The 19,667-nt window shown below is 41.6% G+C and overlaps 1 protein-coding gene across 1 annotated transcript in view; it reads left to right on the top strand.

The window, feature by feature from the left end:
* Window positions 1–19,667, top strand: part of jakmip3 (Janus kinase and microtubule interacting protein 3) — a 189,707-nt gene that overhangs the window by 30,692 nt on the left and 139,348 nt on the right. The window contains exon 2 of the mRNA XM_069899622.1: window positions 17,479–17,722. Within this exon, the coding sequence (XP_069755723.1) occupies window positions 17,588–17,722 (135 nt within the window). The 5' untranslated portion in view covers window positions 17,479–17,587. The remainder of the gene's footprint in view (window positions 1–17,478; window positions 17,723–19,667) is intronic.

Genomic DNA, 19,667 nt, shown 5'->3' with positions numbered 1-19,667 from the left:
TGAAGCACAAGTTGCCTTTTAATCCAAATCTGTATTTCTTTCCTCTGAAAGATTTCAGATTTATTTTCAGAATCAGAATTTATTTTCATTAACCAGTCATGAAATTTGATGTTTTGTGGCTGCAATCGTAGTGTAAGTATTCATAATATAATCATCTTATGACATTATTAAAAAACAATACTAGTGCATGAAAAGTCAGGCAGTCTCTTTTGTTCATTAATTATTCAGGAATCTGATGGCAGTGGGGAAGGAGCTGTCCTTGTGGCATTGAGCGCTTCTCTTTAGGCTCCTGTACCTCCCCCCCCCCCCCCCCCCCCCCATGGTATCAGAGTGAAGAGGGCGTGGCCTTGGCGGGAGGTCCTTGACTATTAAGGCTGGTTTTTTAAGACACCCTCTCTTGTAGATCTCCTTGATGGAGTGAAGTCTGGTGCCTGTGATGTCGCAGGTAGAGTTAACAACCCTTTGGAGTTTATTCTTGTCTTGGCACCTCCATATCAGACAGTGATGCAACCAGCCAGAGTGCTCTCCACTGTCCACCTGTAGAAGTTTTCAAGAGTCTTCGGTGACATACCAAATCTCCTCAAACACCTCACAAAGTATAGCCATTGGCGAGTCTTCTTTGTGATTGCATCAATGTGGAGGCTCCAGTACAGGTCCTCAGATGTTTACACCCAGGAATTTGAAGTTCTTGACCCTCTTCACTTCAGGACTGGGTGCATACATGTCATCACATACAACCTTGAGATTGTGGCAGCTTCTTTCCCACTCCAATTAGATTCCTGAATCATCAATGAACCAAAGACACAGCCTCACTTTTCGGGCACTAGTATTGTTATTAATATTTCATTTTGTTTATTTTTATAGACTGTATAAGATTATCATAATATGTACATTTGCTCTATGCTGCTGCCACAAAACCATGAATTTCATGAATTGTTTATAACAATAAATCCTGATTCTGAAATTAGTAACAGCCAACCAGATGCTGGTGGACAATTACATTAACTAATGCCAATCATTAACAAGGCTATACTGCACTTCTGTCTATCTAACGCTTGACTTAATGCACCCTCTTCATACTAACCAGCCAAAATGAATCATCACTGAGGAATTTCAGCGCTGCTCCGATATATCACCATTTATTGTACACTTTCTGGTGGAAACTTTCTCAATATTTATTCATAAAGTGTTCTTTTTTTCAATTTTATTTTCCATTTGTGTCAAAACATATACAGTATTTATCCATAGCATAAGAATAATAAAAACTACAATACAAAAGTAATACAGCTTTTATATATTTTCTCCCCCCACTCATTCCCCTCCCTCCCCAAAAAAGTAGGAAAAAAAAAGAAAAAGAAAAAGCCTGTACATAACAGTCTTAACCCATAACTAATTAGGGTGGGTTGGATGAGGGTCTGGTGAACACTGCAGGTAAAGTTGTACCAATAAAATCCATGTAGGGTTTCCAATTCTTATCAAATTTTTCTGATTTCATAAATTATACGTTATTCTCTCTAATGATATACAATTTAATAATTCCATTCGCCATCAATATCGCCAGATTTCCATGTTACAGCTATAGATTTATTTTCTATTGCTGCACCTAAAATTATCTTTTGATCAACATCTAACTTCAATTGGGAAATATCTCCCAATAAAAATACTCTGAGACCCTTCAAAATCTGTGTCTTCAAAACTCATCCCAATAAAATACTTGCATCGTTCCAAAACTTGTTTACCTTTTCAGATTGCCAGACTGCATGCAGGAAAGATCTTACTTCTTTATTATATCTAAAACATTGATCTGAACAGTTCAAATGAAGTTCATGCAATTTGTATGGAGTATAATATAATTGATGTAAAAAAAATTGTACAATTTGATATCTAACATTAATTATATTAGTTACACTTTCATAGCATTATTTTGACCATACTTCTTCTTGAATCCGTATTTTTAAATCATTTTCCCATCTGGATTTAGATTTGAATAAATCCTTTTACTGAATAGTCTCTTGTAATTTGATATACATATTAGTAAATCTTAAAATAAATGTTTCCGTGATTAGATATTCAAATGGACTTTGCTCTGGTAATTTAAAATTCCTCCCTAATTTTCATCAAATTTTCTCCTGTATAAACAAATGTATGCTGTGGTCCTTGAATTTATTGCAGTTAGTCATTCATATTTTACTTATTAAAAATAAACCAGTGAAATGCATCATTGTTCAGTGCTTTTAATGGGCCCAATCTCCTGCTTAAATTTGGAATATCTGTTCAAAAGCGTTTCACATTGAGTTAGAACAACAGTTTCGACAACCTGCAGGTGAGACCTCTTGGTTTTCAAACTCATTCCGACATGGTGAAAGAAGGCGTGTGTAATGCTGAGCTTTTCTGATCAGCTTGGAATGGATTTCTTGGAGAAAGAATATGCCAAGGGGCATCCCACTACAAGAAAGATCACTCTCCAAGGATGAAAATGTAATCCTGCCCCTTCCCTTTGCCTCCTGAGAGAAGAAATGTTTGAAGTATTTCAAAGGATATCATTAGAATCAAAAACAACAATGGATTGAGAGGTTATTCCGAAAACACCTTAAGTGTTGCCATATATTTCAAATGGATCTTTAGACACAGATGTGATCATTAATAACATGAATTTGAGATAAAGATTGACCCATACTTGCATTTGTTATCGAGGCAGGGTTGTCTGGGTCAGTAATGCATCTGGTTGAATTTCTGCAGCAACATGAAACCATCTGGAAATGGTCATTATCGCAATGTAACAGCATCAGACGGAAGTCTATTTACAATTGCAGTTACTGAAAAAAAAGCATTATCTGATTCATTTTCTGGAGAAACCTATGTTAAAGAGGTAGAGAGTATAAAGGGAGGTTGCCTGATTGTATTTATTGGAGAGAAGATGATGGCAATGGGAGTAATACAATTATCTGTAAAACGGAATCCATGGATAAAAGATGATAAAGGATTGACCACACTAATAGATTTAGCTGCTGAATTCATTATCATGGAAAGAAAGTGGAGAAGAAGGAATGCAAACAAATTAGGGCAATATATTTGAGCAAACAAAATTATAATCTCAGAAGATTTCATCTACCTGAGAATTAATTAGCCAATAGTTTTAGGTGAAGAGTATACAGGAAAGGAATTCCCTTCATTGGTATTGGAATTCTTTATAGCCCAGTATCGAAGTGGCTCAATGGAAAGGATTCACCTCTTGTTCTCATGATGAAAATGGAGCAGGACGGACAAGTGAAGTATGAGTAATGAAAATATGTGCTGCTAATAAAGGTGAGAATTGTGATATTGAATGAAAGTAAAAATTAGCGGTGAAAGAGAAGCCCTTCACTCTATTGGGAGAAAAGGAAGTAATCAGGTAGGGGGATTTCGAACAATAAATTGTAAAGAGAGGAATAAAGTATTCCATAGCTTTTTCCTAAACAGCCAGGAAGGAAATGGTACCATTGAATGATGGGTTGGAGAAATTCATAGCCAGCAAAGATTATGCAGATGCCAAAGGGACAGTTAAAATGGACTTGACGTCAGAAGATGAGATTGGAATTTCATTAAATATCAATAGTAAACTAATCCAAAAGCATAGATTCCAGTGAATTGTATCTATACCTTCTAAAAGAATGCAGGGAAGTTATAGCTGAATATCGGGGATACCTAATAATTTGTTCAAAATGTGGAGAGTCAATGAATTGGTGAGTAAGTTATCTTCAAGGAGAGACCAAGGTCTTGGATCTGAAATTTGATCTTTATTTTTCTTTCCAGAGGTGCTTCCTGAACCAGTGAGTGTTTCCAAATGGTATTTATTTTTCAGATTTCTTGCACCTACAGATCTGTTTATTTTCTTCCCCATAGGGTTATGGGTTAATGCAAAGAATATGAATTCCAAATGGCTGCCTGTGTGCTGCTAAGTAATAGATTAATAAATGAGTTTTGAGCAGAAAACAATCTGTGACTGGAAAAAATTATGGAATCCTGAACAGAGAAGAAAGCTTTAAGTCTAAGATTTAATTGTGGAAAGTTAGCATAGATTTTCAAAGTCTCACTTGATCAACCTTGGTGAAATATTTCAAATGTTAACAGAAAGTAAGTAAGATGACATGGATTGCCCTGTGATTAGTGAACTGCTATTACAGCTCCAATAGCCAGGGTTTGAATCCAGCACTGTCTGTAAGGAGTTTGTATGTTCTCCGTTTCCTCCTGTTTTCTGCCACTCTGCAGGGTGTTGTACATTAATTGGGGTGTTTGGGTGGCACGGGCTCGTTGGCCAGTAGGGCCTTTTGGCATGCAGTATGTCTAAATTTGAACAACGGATTTGTAGTTAATTAATATGGATTTCAAAATGAGCTTGATAAGATGCCATACAATAGATTAATATATAACATCTGAACATTGTCCAGGACAGGCCAACATGGAGTACATCAGTATGTGAGCAATGGCTGAGCTTTCACTTCATTCTTCCTGAGAAAGTGATGAGGTAAAGGATCCTAATATTTGCTTTCCCTTTGCCTTTTTTCTCATCTACCTGCTACTCTCCAAATCGTGGCAAAGGCTCAGCCCTTTGAGTAATTGGCCCTGAAAGAATCAATAGTATGCAAATCATCAGACTCTCTCAGGAATGTATTTGAATGCTTCATTGGTGCAGTTTAATCCAGGTTTGCTTTTCATATTCAGGATCGTCGCATCGAGACTGCACCGTAGACAGGCCAGGTGCACGTCATTCTTACCTCTGGTTTCCATCTGTTTTGATAGCATGATGACTGAAAAACAGCTTGGAAAGCAAACAAGTGCAAGTTAATAAATACATAATCTGAAATCCCTTGGTATCCAGAAACAAGCTTAAGGCCCCTTCTGTCTGATCATTGTCAAATGACTGCTGGAGCACTGAACATCCTTTTCATTAAAAAACATTTCTGCATTTGCAAGTGGAGGCCTCTAGATGATAGGTGTGTCATTACTCAAAATTGGAATCATTTAAAAGCCTGAATTATTGGCAGAACTATTGGTCTCACCAAGCAGGAGATGAAGTGAACCAAGAAAATCTGCAGACACTTGATTATAGTTCATTACTAAAAAGTGATGGAGAAACTCACCAAGTCCTGCAGCGTTCTACATGTAGCAGAGATATGTAGCAAGTCCTGCAGTGTTCTGCATGTAGCAGAGATACGTAGCAAGTCCTGCAGTGTTCTGCATGTAGCAGAGATATGTAGCAAGTCCTGCAGCGTTCTGCATGTAGCAGAGATACGTAGCAAGTCCTGCAGCGTTCTGCATGTAGCAGAGATATGTAGCAAGTCCTGCAGCGTTCTGCATGTAGCAGAGATATGTAGCAAGTCCTGCAGCGTTCTGCATGTAGCAGAGATATTCTATGCATGGCGTTGAATAAGATACTGGAATTTGTTGTTGGTCTCTGATTTACTTATCTTAAATGCACAAGTGGTAATAAGAGCAGAATTGAATTGTTTTATTTTCACGTCTTCCAAAATATGGTCAAAAGCAACTTTTGTGTGCTATTCAGGGAAGTCCATTCATAGAAGTACTTCAATAATAACAAATACTTAAATAAATAAGACAACAGGACAAGGAGTAGTGTCACAATGTTCAAATAGTGAAGGGTTGAGAAAAGGATAGTGTTATAGGGCAGCTAATAGAGAAAAGGGCAGCTATAAAAAGACCGAGCAAGAATTTTATCTCACCAGCGTGAGATCCACTTAAGAGTCTGATAACAGTAGGAAAGAAACTTTCCTTGAGTCTGGAGGTTTGTGTTTTAAAGCACATGTATCTTCTGTCTAGCAGAAGGGAGTAGAAGTAAAAACGACCTGGGTTTGTTGAGACCTCAGTACGAGACAGCAGGAGATATAGATGGATTTGATGGAGGGGAGTATGGTTTGCTCAATGGCCTGAATGGTTTTTACCATTCGTTTCTTGAGTCACTGCCACCTTCACAGCAAAATGGTTTTCACACAGTTCAGTGGCTGTAGTTGTGTCTATAACATATGACTAATTTTGGTCAGCTCCTCTTTGTTGATGTGAAATATCCACAGGCATTATTTATTGCTTGAGTGCACAAAGGGAAACTCCTCTGAAGACACATTGCAGATTCTGCCTTTTCCCTCTCACCTCTTTCCCCTTTCAAAATGTTAGCTACTTTGAGATGCTCTCCTGCTCCTTCCGATCAACTTGTTGACTTAGGCTGAGGAATAACTAAAATTGGTCCCTTTCCATCCAGAAATGCAAATGGTTAAAGTTTAATTGGAGCCAAAATATTCCTGGTTAATTTAGAGAATGAAAGTGCTTTCAGTAAGTCAATTATTGCATTCCTCTCCAATACATTTCACCCCAAATGAATCATCAATGAACTTTAAGTAATACAAGTGGTGTTGTGGGATGTGTAAAAGGTGGTTGGTGCATCTATTTGGCTGCAAACGCCAACCAAGTAAAGTCATGCAGAGGGAAATTATGGGTTTCACTTGTACTTGGTTCAGGTATGAACAAGTAAATGCATAATACCGCTCTCCCCACATGCTAAACAAAGCATGGGGTGGGGGGAAGTCATGCTAAATTGTACTCTGATTCATGAAAATTAATCAAATACAAATAAATGCTATTATATCAAAGAAAATGGCAGTGAATCCATCTAGTGTGCTGTGGTTTCCATTTATAGGGATTAATACCAGATACTATCATTTAAAAATCATTTTAAAGTTGTTGCACACTTAAATACGTTACACGTTGACAAAAGGTGATGCCCTTGCATTGTATTTTCTAATTGTCCTTCTGTGCACCATGTATTTCCACTTTTCTCTGTACCCCACACAATTTCAATTACACAATGAAAAAGGAGGGGAGGCTTGATAGAGGGAGGGGTTTAGACAGAATAGAAGTGAGTAGGATGTTTCCACTAAGATTGGGGCATACAAGAGGCCATAGCTTTAGGCTGAAAGGGGAGAGGGAAAGTTTTTCACTCAGAGTGGTGGGAGTGTGGAATGAGCTGCCATCTGATGTGGTGAATGTAGATTCAATCTCGAGTTTTAAAAATAAATTGGATAATACATGGATAGGAGAGGACTGAAGGGTTATGGAATGAGAGTAGGTCAGTGGGACTAGCTAGTTTTAATGGGACAGACCAGAAGGGTTGAATGGCCTGTTTTTCTGTGCTGCAACATTTCATGATCTTCTTTATCTTGAGTGGTCAGAAGGTAGAACTCTCTGTGATCCTAGTAACAATAATATTTATTCATTTGTATATAATTACTGTGCATGAGTATTATTTATCAGTATGTGTGTTTGCACTGAGGACTGGAGAAGGCTATTTCATTGGGTTGTGCTTGTAGAATTTGATGATAAATCAACCTGAACCTAAAAACATTCTTTAAAGATAAATGGGCATGTGCAAGGCAAGGAAGAGAGAGGCAGCGTGGAAGGGTTAGACATGGAACAAAGGAAGACGATACAAGAATAGATCAGTTGATGTTTGGACTTGTATATTCACTATAAAGGGGCAGCTTCTACTCTTTTATTTAACCCAAATTAAAGGTTTATAAAATGAAGGCATCCCCACAAACAAATTGTTTCTCTGTGAATCTATGTGCTGGAATATTAAGTTGAACATGATTCATTCTCTGCATGAACAGAATTCTAAAATCCAAATGCATGAAAATATATTTCAAACATACCCTTTTTCTGGCAGAAATATTGGAAAAATGCATATTATAAGACAGATTTAAAGCACTTGGTAATAATGTTTTGCAACAAATTGATTTTCTGGAAAATGGGAATCTAATTAGCACAGGATGGTGTCATTTCTATTCAATGTTAGGTATTAAAAATGGAAGTTGATTGATTTTCTGGTTGCTGAGGAAAGCAGGTCTCCAAATAATAGCAGTGGATTCTTGTACAACCAAACAAAGAGCATTCAGAACAAGGAAAGAGTTTCAGCAACTTCATACGTTTCTCTGCTGTGTCTGAGCCTCGTTGAGTCCTCACTCCCACACTCCCACTTACCTCATAGCCAAAGAATGATGCGCTTAAATAAAAGTTAGCTTTACATTAACATATTGATTATATCCATTACACTGTCGTATGTTTACACATACGTTTGGTTCTCCTCTGTGTTTCTAGCTTTTCACCATTTAGAATTGTTTGAGGCTTTCTAGGTTCAAAGTGCATATACTGAATTACATTTGCTTACACTAAAGTTCATCCTTCATGGAATTGATTTAATTTTAACCTATGAATATCTTTCAAATGTAATGGTGCCACCAGTCAGTATGAGAGAGTTGGTCCTGATACAAGGTTTGATTTCCCTTCACCTGAGGTGATTATGCTAAAAGTAGTCGGGAGCTCAGATGGGCGGGCGGCCAGGGCTTAGGCCTGAGTCTGCAGTCGGGGTGTTGGGAGCTTGATGGGTGGGTGGCTGGGCCCTAGGGATAAGTCTGCGGTCGGGGTGTCAGGAGCTCAGATGGGCGGGCAGCCAGGACCAACAATAGGAGTAGACATATATACAGTAAATCTTTAGTAAGACTTTAATGAAGGACGATGAATGGACTCCCTTCCATGGATGTAAACACATCTATGTACATTTCAGCTGGCAAGTTTCCACCTCATCTTGTTTGTAAACTTACTTGCTTCCTAAACATATGTTCCCAACCTTGACCCCAACCCAACTGAATCTGCCTGCATATCCGGCCCACCCCCTGATCCCACACCCAGCTGTAAAATTACCCTTATCCCTTATCCTTGGTGTCCCCAACCCTGATCTCCTGGGTCTGTAGGCCTACAGCTGATAAGTCAGCAGGTAACTATGACTTGGTGGAGTTGCGATTTAAATGACATTAACATGATTTCAATGCTTTTACAATGCTTCTGGCAAACCACTTTCTCCATCATAGAAGCCTTTGTGGCTATTTCACTTCCTTAGAGGGAGAATGAACAGCAACTAGTGGAACGCTTAAGCTGTTTTTATGGAGAGTCTCTAATTCGAGACCAGCTCTGTCCACGGAGAAAAATCTGAACTTGCCTTTTTATTTCTTCTTTGGCTTGGCTTCGCGGACGAAGATTTATGGAGGGGGTAAAAAGTCCACGTCAGCTGCAGGCTCGTTTGTGGCTGACAAGTCCGATGCGGGACAGGCAGACACGGTTGCAGCGGTTGCAGGGGAAAATTGGTTGGTTGGGGTTGGGTGTTGGGTTTTTCCTCCTTTGCCTTTTGTCAGTGAGGTGGGCTCTGCGGTCTTCTTCAAAGGAGGTTGCCGCCCGCCAAACTGTGAGGCGCCAAGATGCACGGTTTGAGGCGTTATCAGCCCACTGGCGGTGGTCAATGTGGCAGGCACCAAGAGATTTCTTTAGGCAGTCCTTGTACCTTTTCTTTGGTGCACCTCTGTCACGGTGGCCAGTGGAGAGCTCGCCATATAACACGATCTTGGGAAGGCGATGGTCCTCCATTCTGGAGACGTGACCCATCCAGCGCAGCTGGATCTTCAGCAGCGTGGACTCGATGCTGTCGACCTCTGCCATCTCGAGTACTTCGACGTTAGGGATGAAAGCGCTCCAATGGATGTTGAGGATGGAGCGGAGACAACGCTGGTGGAAGCGTTATAGAGCAGCCCTAAAAGGCGAGTGGTGTCTTGATGCATCCCTGTGGGGGTGGGGGGGGGGGGTCAACTGTTGCCATGGTGCTGCATGTCAACATGACAACATAAATACATGGTGAGCAATGGCCGTCTTTGTTACCCATAATCCTCCATGCAGCTGGAACCGCTCTGGGAAACGCAGACACATTGATCATTCTAAGAGACCAGGACCGCGGGAGAGGAGAACTAATGAATTAGCACACCCTCTCACCAACCCTTGACTGCAGAGCTCTCTCCTGGGGACGGGATGACCGGTGGAGGAGTGAGGGAGGCACCTGCAACAAGATTTAGGCTGGTTGGTTGGAGGGAGGGGAAGCAGATTCATCCATGAGCACAAGGAAGGCCGTTTATTGCACCTCCCCACCCTCCAACCGCACCCGAGCCAACAGGTGAAATGGGGGTGATGAATCCTGACCCCACGATTTAGATTGGTTGGTTGGGGGGGGGGGGTGGAGCAGGTTCATAGTTCAACCACCACCAGCCAGTGCAGGAGAGTGGAGTGCTTGCGGTCCCCGGGATGCCTGCCAGCTCCACCCTGAGTCCTACGCACCACCTCTCCAGCGTGTGAAGCTGACAGGGTGCTCCTCCTCGGGCTTGCCTTCCATTTCCTCCTCCAACCCCTGACTGCAGAGTTCTTTCTTGGGGTGACTGGTATGGGAGGGAGAGGATAGGGGGAGGGGGATCATTAGAGACCAGGACCGCGGCATGGTCTGCCCAAAACTGGCATCCAGCCATGTGTCCCCAAGAGGAGACGAATGGGGGAAAACTAGCACCGGCAGCCGTGGGAGCAATGACCTCGGGATTGCTCATTAGACAAACGTCTGCAGGAATTACCCAGGGCTCTGCCTGACACAAACTGTTTAGTGCAGATTCACTAAACAGCTTTGTTGGGTCCTGAGTTACAGGCAGACCCCGTTAGTGCTCCCCTGGCCAGTGAGGTGCAGCGCTCCGCTCCACTGCTGCTACTACCCCCTGGAAAGATTGGAGTCGGTGCCTTGGAGCCGCTCCTGGAGGAGCATTTACGAAATTCGAGCCAGTGACATGAGGGCGGGAATCTCCACTTTTACTGTCATTTTTAAAAAACTCTATTAAAGGACTTTTGGAGATCTGTACTAACAGAAAAGCCTTGTGTTAATAGCACTCTGTCTCGATTGGAATGTTTGGACCCAAGAAAATGTCCCCAAAGAGCAGTTTGTATCAAACCAGTGATTCTCTAGGGCCCTGTCTGCAAGCTCTGTCATTTTCTAAAGCAAGACCTCCAACTAATTGCCAGATAACACTGCATGATTCAGTAAAGATCACCGCTACCTTCAGATTCTTTGCCTCTGGCTCCTTCCAGATTGCTGGAGAGAACTGTTGTGAGGAAATATCCTGAGCCCGTATTTACATTAAGCCATTGCATGATGTTTCAGCTGTGACAAGCAGTTTCATTTCCACTGACAAAACTGATGGAAGAGTTTGCATTCCACAGAATTCCTCACATCCAGATCTCCAATGACTTCAGCCGTAATGCCTTGCAGTTTCTGTAGGTAAAGGTTTCCCAAACATTTTAGCTGGTGGAACCCTTTTGGAGAGCACTTGGAAATCGTGGAACCCCACTCGCCAATTGCAGTTTAAAAGACCTGGTATGTACTCAAGCATAGTAAGAAAGTAAATAAACTTCTCATTCCCCACTTTAAAATCATTTGTTGCCTCAAATTTACATTTAAGCAATGGGATGCCCTCCGACATCTCAATCGTGGGGGGGAGGTCCCCGCTCAGTAGTTGGTGACTGACGAGAGAAGACCAGTCCGCTGCTGATGTCACCTCTTCCGCCATGCCAAATTCGCCGGCCGTTGAGTGAGAGGTGAGGTAGGTAGAAGTCTGTCCTCCCACTGACATCACAATGAGGGAAGGGCCTTCATCTAGTGATGATTGGCTGCACACAGACAAGGTGGGCCTCTGATTGACAGGCGTGGCTGGGCACAACCCCCACTGTGCGTTACAATAGGGGCTTCGCCCACTGCTCGAGCAACAGTGACATCACCTGCCATCACCAGTTGATTTGACAGGTGAGGTAACTGACGGGCACATTAAACCCATCCACCTACCGACAGCACAATGGGGTCACGGCCCAGAGATTGGCTGTGCGGGCAGGGAAAAGTGATGTCACAATCCCACTCCCATCATTCTGCCTGCTCATCGGTCCGGAACCCTGCTGCCAGACCCTTTAACGGACAGGCCAAGCCTGGGTGTTGATGGAAGGGGAGGGTGAGTGTTATACAAATGAGTGGCTGAGGTGAGCATCAGCGTAGGTTGCGCGCATCTCCCCTCCCTGTCTTTTTTTTTTCATGGAACCCATTTCGTGAAACTCTCCTATAGGTTACTCCTATAGGTTACCCCTCTGCCTCTGTGATTTGCAAAGGAATGACTTTGTTTCCATTATCGTGCACTTGATGCATGACCACCACCCAACAGGCCTGATTTTCATCTGATCACTTTGATCTGGAGCAGCAAGTGAAAGGCCCACAGATAAACTCCAACTTTAATGTCAATAGACAATAGACAATAGGAGCTGGAGTAGGCCATTCAGCCCGTCGAGCCAGCACCGCCATTTTACAGATCATGGCTGATCACTACTATCAGTACCCCTTTCCAGCCTTATCCCCATAACCCTGAACTCCTTTGCCCACTAGAGTCTTATCTAACTCTCTTTTGAACATAATCAGCGAATCTGCCTCTCCCACCCTCTGTGGCAGAGCATTCCACAGATTCACACTTCTCTGGGTAAAAAAATGTTTTCTCATCTCCGTCCTAAAGGGCCTACCCTGTATTCTTAAACTATGCCCTCTAGTCCTCGTCTCCCCCATCACTGGGAACAAGTAATCCGACTTCACCTTGTCTATCCCCCTGATGATTTTGTATACCTCAATCATGTCCCCCCTCATCCTTCTAAACTCCATCGGATACAAGTCCAGTTTTTCTAGCCTTTCAGCATATGTCAACCCCGCCATCGCTGGAACTAACCTTGTAAATCTGCGCTGCACATCCTCTATAGCTAGTATGTCCTTCCTCAAAATTGGAGACCAGAACTGGACGCAATACTCCAGGTGGGGTCTCACCAGGGCCCTGTACAACTGCAGAAGGGCGTCTCTGTTCCTATACTCCATAAAACTGTCCATATGTGATACAGTAAAATCCCCATTATCTGAAATACAAGCAACTGGCAAAAAAAAATTGCAGAAAATAAATAGGTTTAAAAAATGAACATTTAAAATTGGCACTCCCTGTTGGTTAGTTCACCAATCTCAAGCAACAGTCAAATTCACATATCCGGCATCTGCCAAACCCCGTAGGTGCCGGATACTGGGGGTTTAACTGCATTGGTTTTTTTTTTATTTTCCCCTCTTCATTAGCACATCCTGATCTATTATTTACAAACATTCCAGCACATTTGCAATTCTGATGAAACATTAATTCTGCTTTACTTCCCACAGGCGTTGGCTCACCTGTGATTTTTCTGGTTTTATTTCAGATTAACCCTATCCTCTGCACATTGGGCTTATAATTCCCCTTGGGACCCCAGACTCACCAGAGCCAGTGTTGTTGAGCAACTCGTAGTTAAGTTAAGGGCGTGAATTCAGTATGATTAGGATGCTTGACTCTTGCGCAGTGCCAGCTGAACTCCATTACACAACCCCACCGTGCATGCGCCAAGTGAAGACTTGTGCAGGTGCACAGGAATCGGGCTGGACATGCCCAGCCTACAGACCCCAGGATGCTGACTAATATGGACCAGAATGTGAAAAGATTCACCAAGGTTGATCAACAAATTTGGGAAGGTTTAAGTTGTTCTCTTCAAATCTACAATGATAAAAAGATTTGATTCGAAAGTTTGCTTTAGAACTTTGGTAATTCATATGTGTGGGCACAATTCTGACACGCCCATTTCGAGATACAACCGATCCTTCGGTCCCCATTACATTTGTAAGCCAGGGATTTCCTGTAATTGGGACCTCATTAATTGCAGAATGTACATGAGAGAGAGAATGTGATTGAGCCCAATGCTCTTTTGTTCCTCAACCCAAACATCCAGAAGATAGAGTTTGCAGATGCGGCAAAATCCTGAAAGGAAGTTTTGGCTCCAGCATCCTTATGAAGGGATTGCACTGTCTGACTGACAGAGAACCATGTATAACAGGGTTTGCAGAGTGCTTAGCTCACTATATCAGCACCAGCGACCCAGCACTGTCTGTAAGGAGTTAATACACAATCCCTGTGTCTGCCTGGGTCTCCTCTACGTGCTCCAGTTTCCTCCCACACTCCAAAAATGTACAGGGATTGTAGTTTAATTATTTGGGCGGCATGGGCCAGAAGGGCCTGTTACCCTGTGATAACGCTAAATTAAAATCCAATTACCATGTGAATGCTGGCATGCTTCATTTTAATCCACTAAAATGATCATTTCGGTTTACATTTAAAAACTAGGAAAATACACTGACTATCCAAATTTTCACCCATCTGCACCTGACCCCTTCATGGAGTGGCTCTGCCGCTGATGCAGACCCTCGGAGAGTGAGGAGTGGAGATAAAGTGTTCCCACGTGGTCCAAACGCCTAGTACACTGCCATCAGCTCTGCACAGGCTGAGAACGACCCATTAAAGGAGCCGACAGTAGTTCTATTTAAAATCTGCCACCATGGGGGTCTACGCCTAAGATCAACAGCCATAAAGGGGTGGCCAACTGCAGGGGAGCAAAGGCACCAGAAAATGGAGAGACCACCCCACGTCTGAAAAGGAGAAGCAGAGGGGAGATGACCCACAGGGGCGGTGACCACGGCGGTAGACCAGTGAGGGGTTCTGAGGCTGAAAGACACACGCAGGGTGCGGGCAGCCGGAGACAGGCTCAAAACTGGCTGAAGGCGTACCAGGTATCGGAACCGGGATGCGAGAGGGTGCTGAAGGGTCCCTGACCGTGTTGGAGGTTCAGATCTAGAGCTCATGCTGCCGATGGATTGTACTGGACTCTCAGCGGCTGGAGGCGAATCCTTGGACTCACAGGGATTCTTTTGCTTCTCCTTCCCTGACTGTAAGAGGCACTTCAGGCAATTACTGCCAATGGCGAATCTGTCTGCCTTACAGCAGGGAAAAGCAATTCCGTGTAATCTGACACTTTTATTACATGGCAATAAATTGAATCTTGCTGTCAGTGTAAAACCGCGTACTCAGTGCTCCAATATCTCCAATGTTTACAGAAATATTTTGTGACAGACATTTTCTGGTCCACCAATAGCAGTGTTCTCATTAACGTAGAACCTCAAAGCTGAGCAGAGTTGCAATATGAATGTGCCAAGTAATTTCCCAGCCTGCATCTGGTATGTCTTATTTGCTCAATGAATCACTCAGCTCTTTAATTAATCCCCACTAAGTGGGGTGACAGTTATTAGTGTTGATTAGGCAAGTCACATTACATGAGATGCTGTTGAAAGTTTCAATGTATTTGGATAAAAATGACTAGCACTTGATTGTGGGAGTAGGTAGCAGTAATGGGTGAGAATGTGATGCAGGGTGATGTGGCCAAGCAGAAGATGTCAATGAGGCAAATACTGAGGATAAAAAAAATGAAGGGGCAGATGTGCAAACACTCTGCTTGAACTGATCTCCAGCCTTGCTACGTGACAACCTTTCTTTTCCGTGATGTTACTTCCTCCCTCATGTCAGGGGTTGTCATCCAGCAAGCATCTGCCTTGTTTTGAAGTTTCCCTGAGAAATATTAACCACACAATGTATTTGAATCACCCCCCCCCCCCCCCATTTTTTCAGTCAGTATTCTAGTTTGTCAAAATCGTACATTCTACTTTGTATTTTTCACCACTATTGTCTGCTATCTCTACCTCAGAGCCATTGATACAGACAGGGAGGTGAGCTCCACCCCTCTTCTGAAAGTCCATGACCAGCTCCTTGGTCTTGCTAATATTGAAGGAGATGTTGTTGTCCTGCCACTAAGATGGTAGTTGCTCTATTTCCCTTTCAATATTCCAATGCATTACTGTTTGAGATCTGACCTCCAATGGTGATGTCATCTGTTAATTTATAGAGGGTGTTGGAGGAGTGTTTGGCCACACAGGGCTGGGTTTACAGGGAATACAGCCCTCTCTGCTGTGTGACTCTGCTTCTACCACTGTCATTTCTAGTGGCACTGGTGTGACTTGTGTCATCTACAGGTAGAAACAGATTTCCAAAATTTCAGAGCAAAAAATTATGAATCTGGAGTCAAAACTAGAAAGTTCAGGTCAAGCATCATTGTCGGAAGAGAAATAGGGATTGGTATTTCAGTTTGAGGATGCTGCTTGATCTGTTGAGTTCTCCCTGGCTTTTTAAAAAAATTTGTTTCAAACATGTTGGTATGGCCTATTTCTGTACAACTTGAATATAATCTCGCTCAACTCATGCAATTCCAGCATTGAGGACCCAGACCAGGTAGAATTAATGGCTTTCCTAGAAACTCTGACTACAGGGACTCTCCTTCACCTAAGCTTGTAACCATTACCTGTCTTCCACACCCTTTAATTGCTCAATCCAATTTTCCCACTGGAATTTCAGCCTTCCAGCTCACTGACTACACCCTGGTTGGTAACCGTAAGCATTGCTCCCTCCCTACCTTTGTCTTCTGGCAGCCAATCCGATCTCTCTTCCCCATCAATCCTAATTGATTTGGTTTGTGTGCTCTGCACCAGTACATTGGCAGAGGTCTTCCATTGTGTAATATCAATTCAGGAAAACCCATTGCTGTGGCTTCAGGCACTATTCATTTTCTAAGCAACAAGTCAACTGCCAAACATTTTATTGGTGTATTCCACACACCAAAGAAATTTTCTTTTCTGATGTCTAAATGCCAAATTCAAGATGAATCAAGAGAAGACAACTTATTTGAAAATTTGTATAAAAAGGAGAAGAAAATTAGTTATCACTGGTTTCAGGGGAGAAAAAGATAAATTCCATATCTTTTATGTCATTGTTTGATTAAAAGTAAACATGAAGATGTAGCCACTGATGTTGCAGTGGGTAATTCGAGAAGAGAGAATAAGTTGCAGTTGAGAGGAAGTTCAAGCAAAACTATTTTCTTTACAGATGCACCTTGATGACATCACCACGTCACGACATTTAGCAACCAATTTGCTGGAACTTGTAGTGCCGCTACGAAGGACTTAATTGGCAATGTTGTTAGAGTCAAGAAGCTCAAGTTTCTCCAGCTTACCTGACAGAAGAGCTGCAGAAAGATCTGTTGTTTATCCCATTGAAATTACAATGAATTAACTCAGAGTCAGATTTCAGATTTATTGTCAGAATACACTCATGACATCACATACAACCCTGAGGTTCTTTTTCCGACGGGCAAGGCAGAATTACCACTTATTGGTTGGGCAGAAAATTGTACTCAAGAAGATACGTAGACATTTAAGCATGTACAGTAAACATAAAAATATGGAATTAATGGAAGAACCTTCAGAGAAATTAGCTGATTACCATTACATGGGTACAAATTTCTTGCTTGTTGCTTGGTGTTAAGGTTACCAAAGGCTAAAATATACAGCACACATCTTTGGAGTCAAGGGCACTTTGTTTGAAGTTGTATACTCTAACTGCTGAGAAGATGAAGCTTGTCAACCTGGAAGCATTTGTTGATGATGTTCAGAGATTGTTAGGAAAGATTGTTCTTTTCTATGAATGTCTCAAATTGCATTCACATTTACAATTAAGAATTGTTGACATATTCCAATTGTCTTTTGAAATCCCCAAGGAAGGGGGAGAGAGTAATGTGCCGTGTTTTGATTTTCTTTTAAAGGTGGAAATGAAAATGTAGATGAAAGTAGAGAGAGAAGAGAAGTCTCCAGCTCGGGAACGGAGAGTTCTCTCTGACTGGGGTTTTACCCTCAGGAAGACAGCAGCACACAATGTCAAAGAAGGGTGCTGGCAGTCGAGCTAAGGGAGACAAGCCTGATGCCTTAGCTACTTTGCAAGCTGCCAATGAAGAGCTCAGGGCCAAACTGACTGACATTCAAATCGAGCTTCAACAAGAAAAGAGTAAGGTGTGCACTGTTCTTTTCCTAACTTTGTTAGACGATCAGCAGCCCGTGGTAGAGTTATACTGTACATGCTCCAAATACAGTCGTGCTACAAAAACAAGATATAGGAATAAAAATGATTTTTGGTGGGCTGGAAATAATAATGTATGGACTTGAAAGTACAATGACATTTCCTAAATAAATATTTGTTGCTTGTAAACAAGATGCCTCCAAAGAATGGGAAGTTACGATGTTGTCGTTCTCGACCATGAGTAGATCACTGGTTTTGCATAACAGTTCATCTCTGTATCGACTAAAGAATTTTTTTCAAAAAGGCTAGAAATTTCAGTTGCTTAAGGTCTAAATGAACTCTCTTTTGTGAATCTGAAATGTAATAGATTCGTTATTCAGGAAGCCACCAAGACAGCCATATAAATGAAAATTGAAGACTACAGCTGTCAGACATTTGAAATATATACAGAAAATTCAGTAGGTCAGACAATTTGTCAGATAACAGTTAATGTTTCAGGTTGGATTTATAATTAGTTTTTCACATAATTACTGCTAATTCTGTTTGCCCAATATGTATGTAGATTAAAATTTCTCATGATTATTGTATTACCCTTGTAACAAGTCTGTCAAGTCTTGCTTTATATTCTAGACTGTTTGGAGGCCAGTGGACAACTCCCACCAGTGTTTTCTGTGCTACACTCAAATTAATTTTGTCTCTTGATTTTTTTGATGTGATCCTTTCTCATTTATCCCATCCTTCATCAGGGATGCCCAGACTCCTTTTCTATTTTTCCTACCTCTTCTGAAATATTCTGGATTAATTCATTGTCAACTCTTGTCAATTTGCATCCTTATCGATGCAGTAGTTACATGTTCAAAGCCAGTTATGTCTATTCGTGCATCAACTCACCTGTCTTATTACAAGGGCTTGGTGCGATCAGATACAGTATAGAGCCTTCCACATTGTCTCTTTGCATTGTGCAACAGAACATTGAAAATAGCTTGTCCCCTGGTTGGTTCCTCAACATTTCTTGTACATCTTATTCTTATTAATGTCACCACTCTCATACCCACCCTAGATAGAGTTCATGCTGTTCTGATTAGAATCAAATCACCCATATCTCTCTGTACAGTTAGAAATAGAGAGGTTTTAGGCTATCGAAAAAAATGGTGCAAACCAGATCCAAGCAACATATATGGAAATAGCAAGGTCGAGTCCAATATGCACTAAACACTGGAAACTGTTCAGTGAAAGGATCTTAAACCTTGATGCATGATTACACGATGTCCAGGTCTTCTCAGATATCAGATATATTTGTCAGAGAACATACAATACAACTCCGATTATCTGAAATCGTTGGCACTGTGCCTAAACTTTTTTTTCAGGTAACCGGTCATTTTTTAAAAGCAGCCCAGTAGCAACAACAAATCACTTGTAACAGTGTTTAAACAACAACAAGCAACAAGGGAAGGGTTTAAAACATGAAATCATGTTTAATTCTCACCAAACAAAACCCAACCTGAACAAAATAAGATCAATCCAACACCAAAATTTCAAAATTCTACTCAGAGGTTCTTCCAAAATTCCAAATTTTTTCAACCTCTGATGTCAGTTTAGCTTTGAAAATTTTTTGGATTTCTGATTGTTTCGGATATCCTCATTTATCTGAAGATTTGTCATTTCAGCTTCATTTTTTTTTGGATAAATAAGGATTCCTGATTTTTCTGAATTCCTCAATTATCCAAAAAATGTTTGGGGAGCAGGCATCACTTCCAAGTTCAAAAAAAATTTGGATAACTGAGGATTTTGGATAATCTGATTTTGGATCATCGGAGTTGGACTGTACTTGATATCACATACAACCCCAAGATTCTTTTACCTGCAGGCGAGGCAGAATTACCACTAATTGGTTGTGTCAAAAAAAGTACACGTGAACAAATAAAGAACTGTAAACAG

The sequence above is a fragment of the Narcine bancroftii genome, chromosome 10 (genome assembly GCF_036971445.1).
Source record: "Narcine bancroftii isolate sNarBan1 chromosome 10, sNarBan1.hap1, whole genome shotgun sequence".
NCBI classification, from domain to species: Eukaryota; Metazoa; Chordata; class Chondrichthyes; order Torpediniformes; family Narcinidae; genus Narcine; species Narcine bancroftii.
Note: the sequence above shows the minus strand (reverse complement) of the source record. Positions and strands in the feature narration are given on the sequence as shown.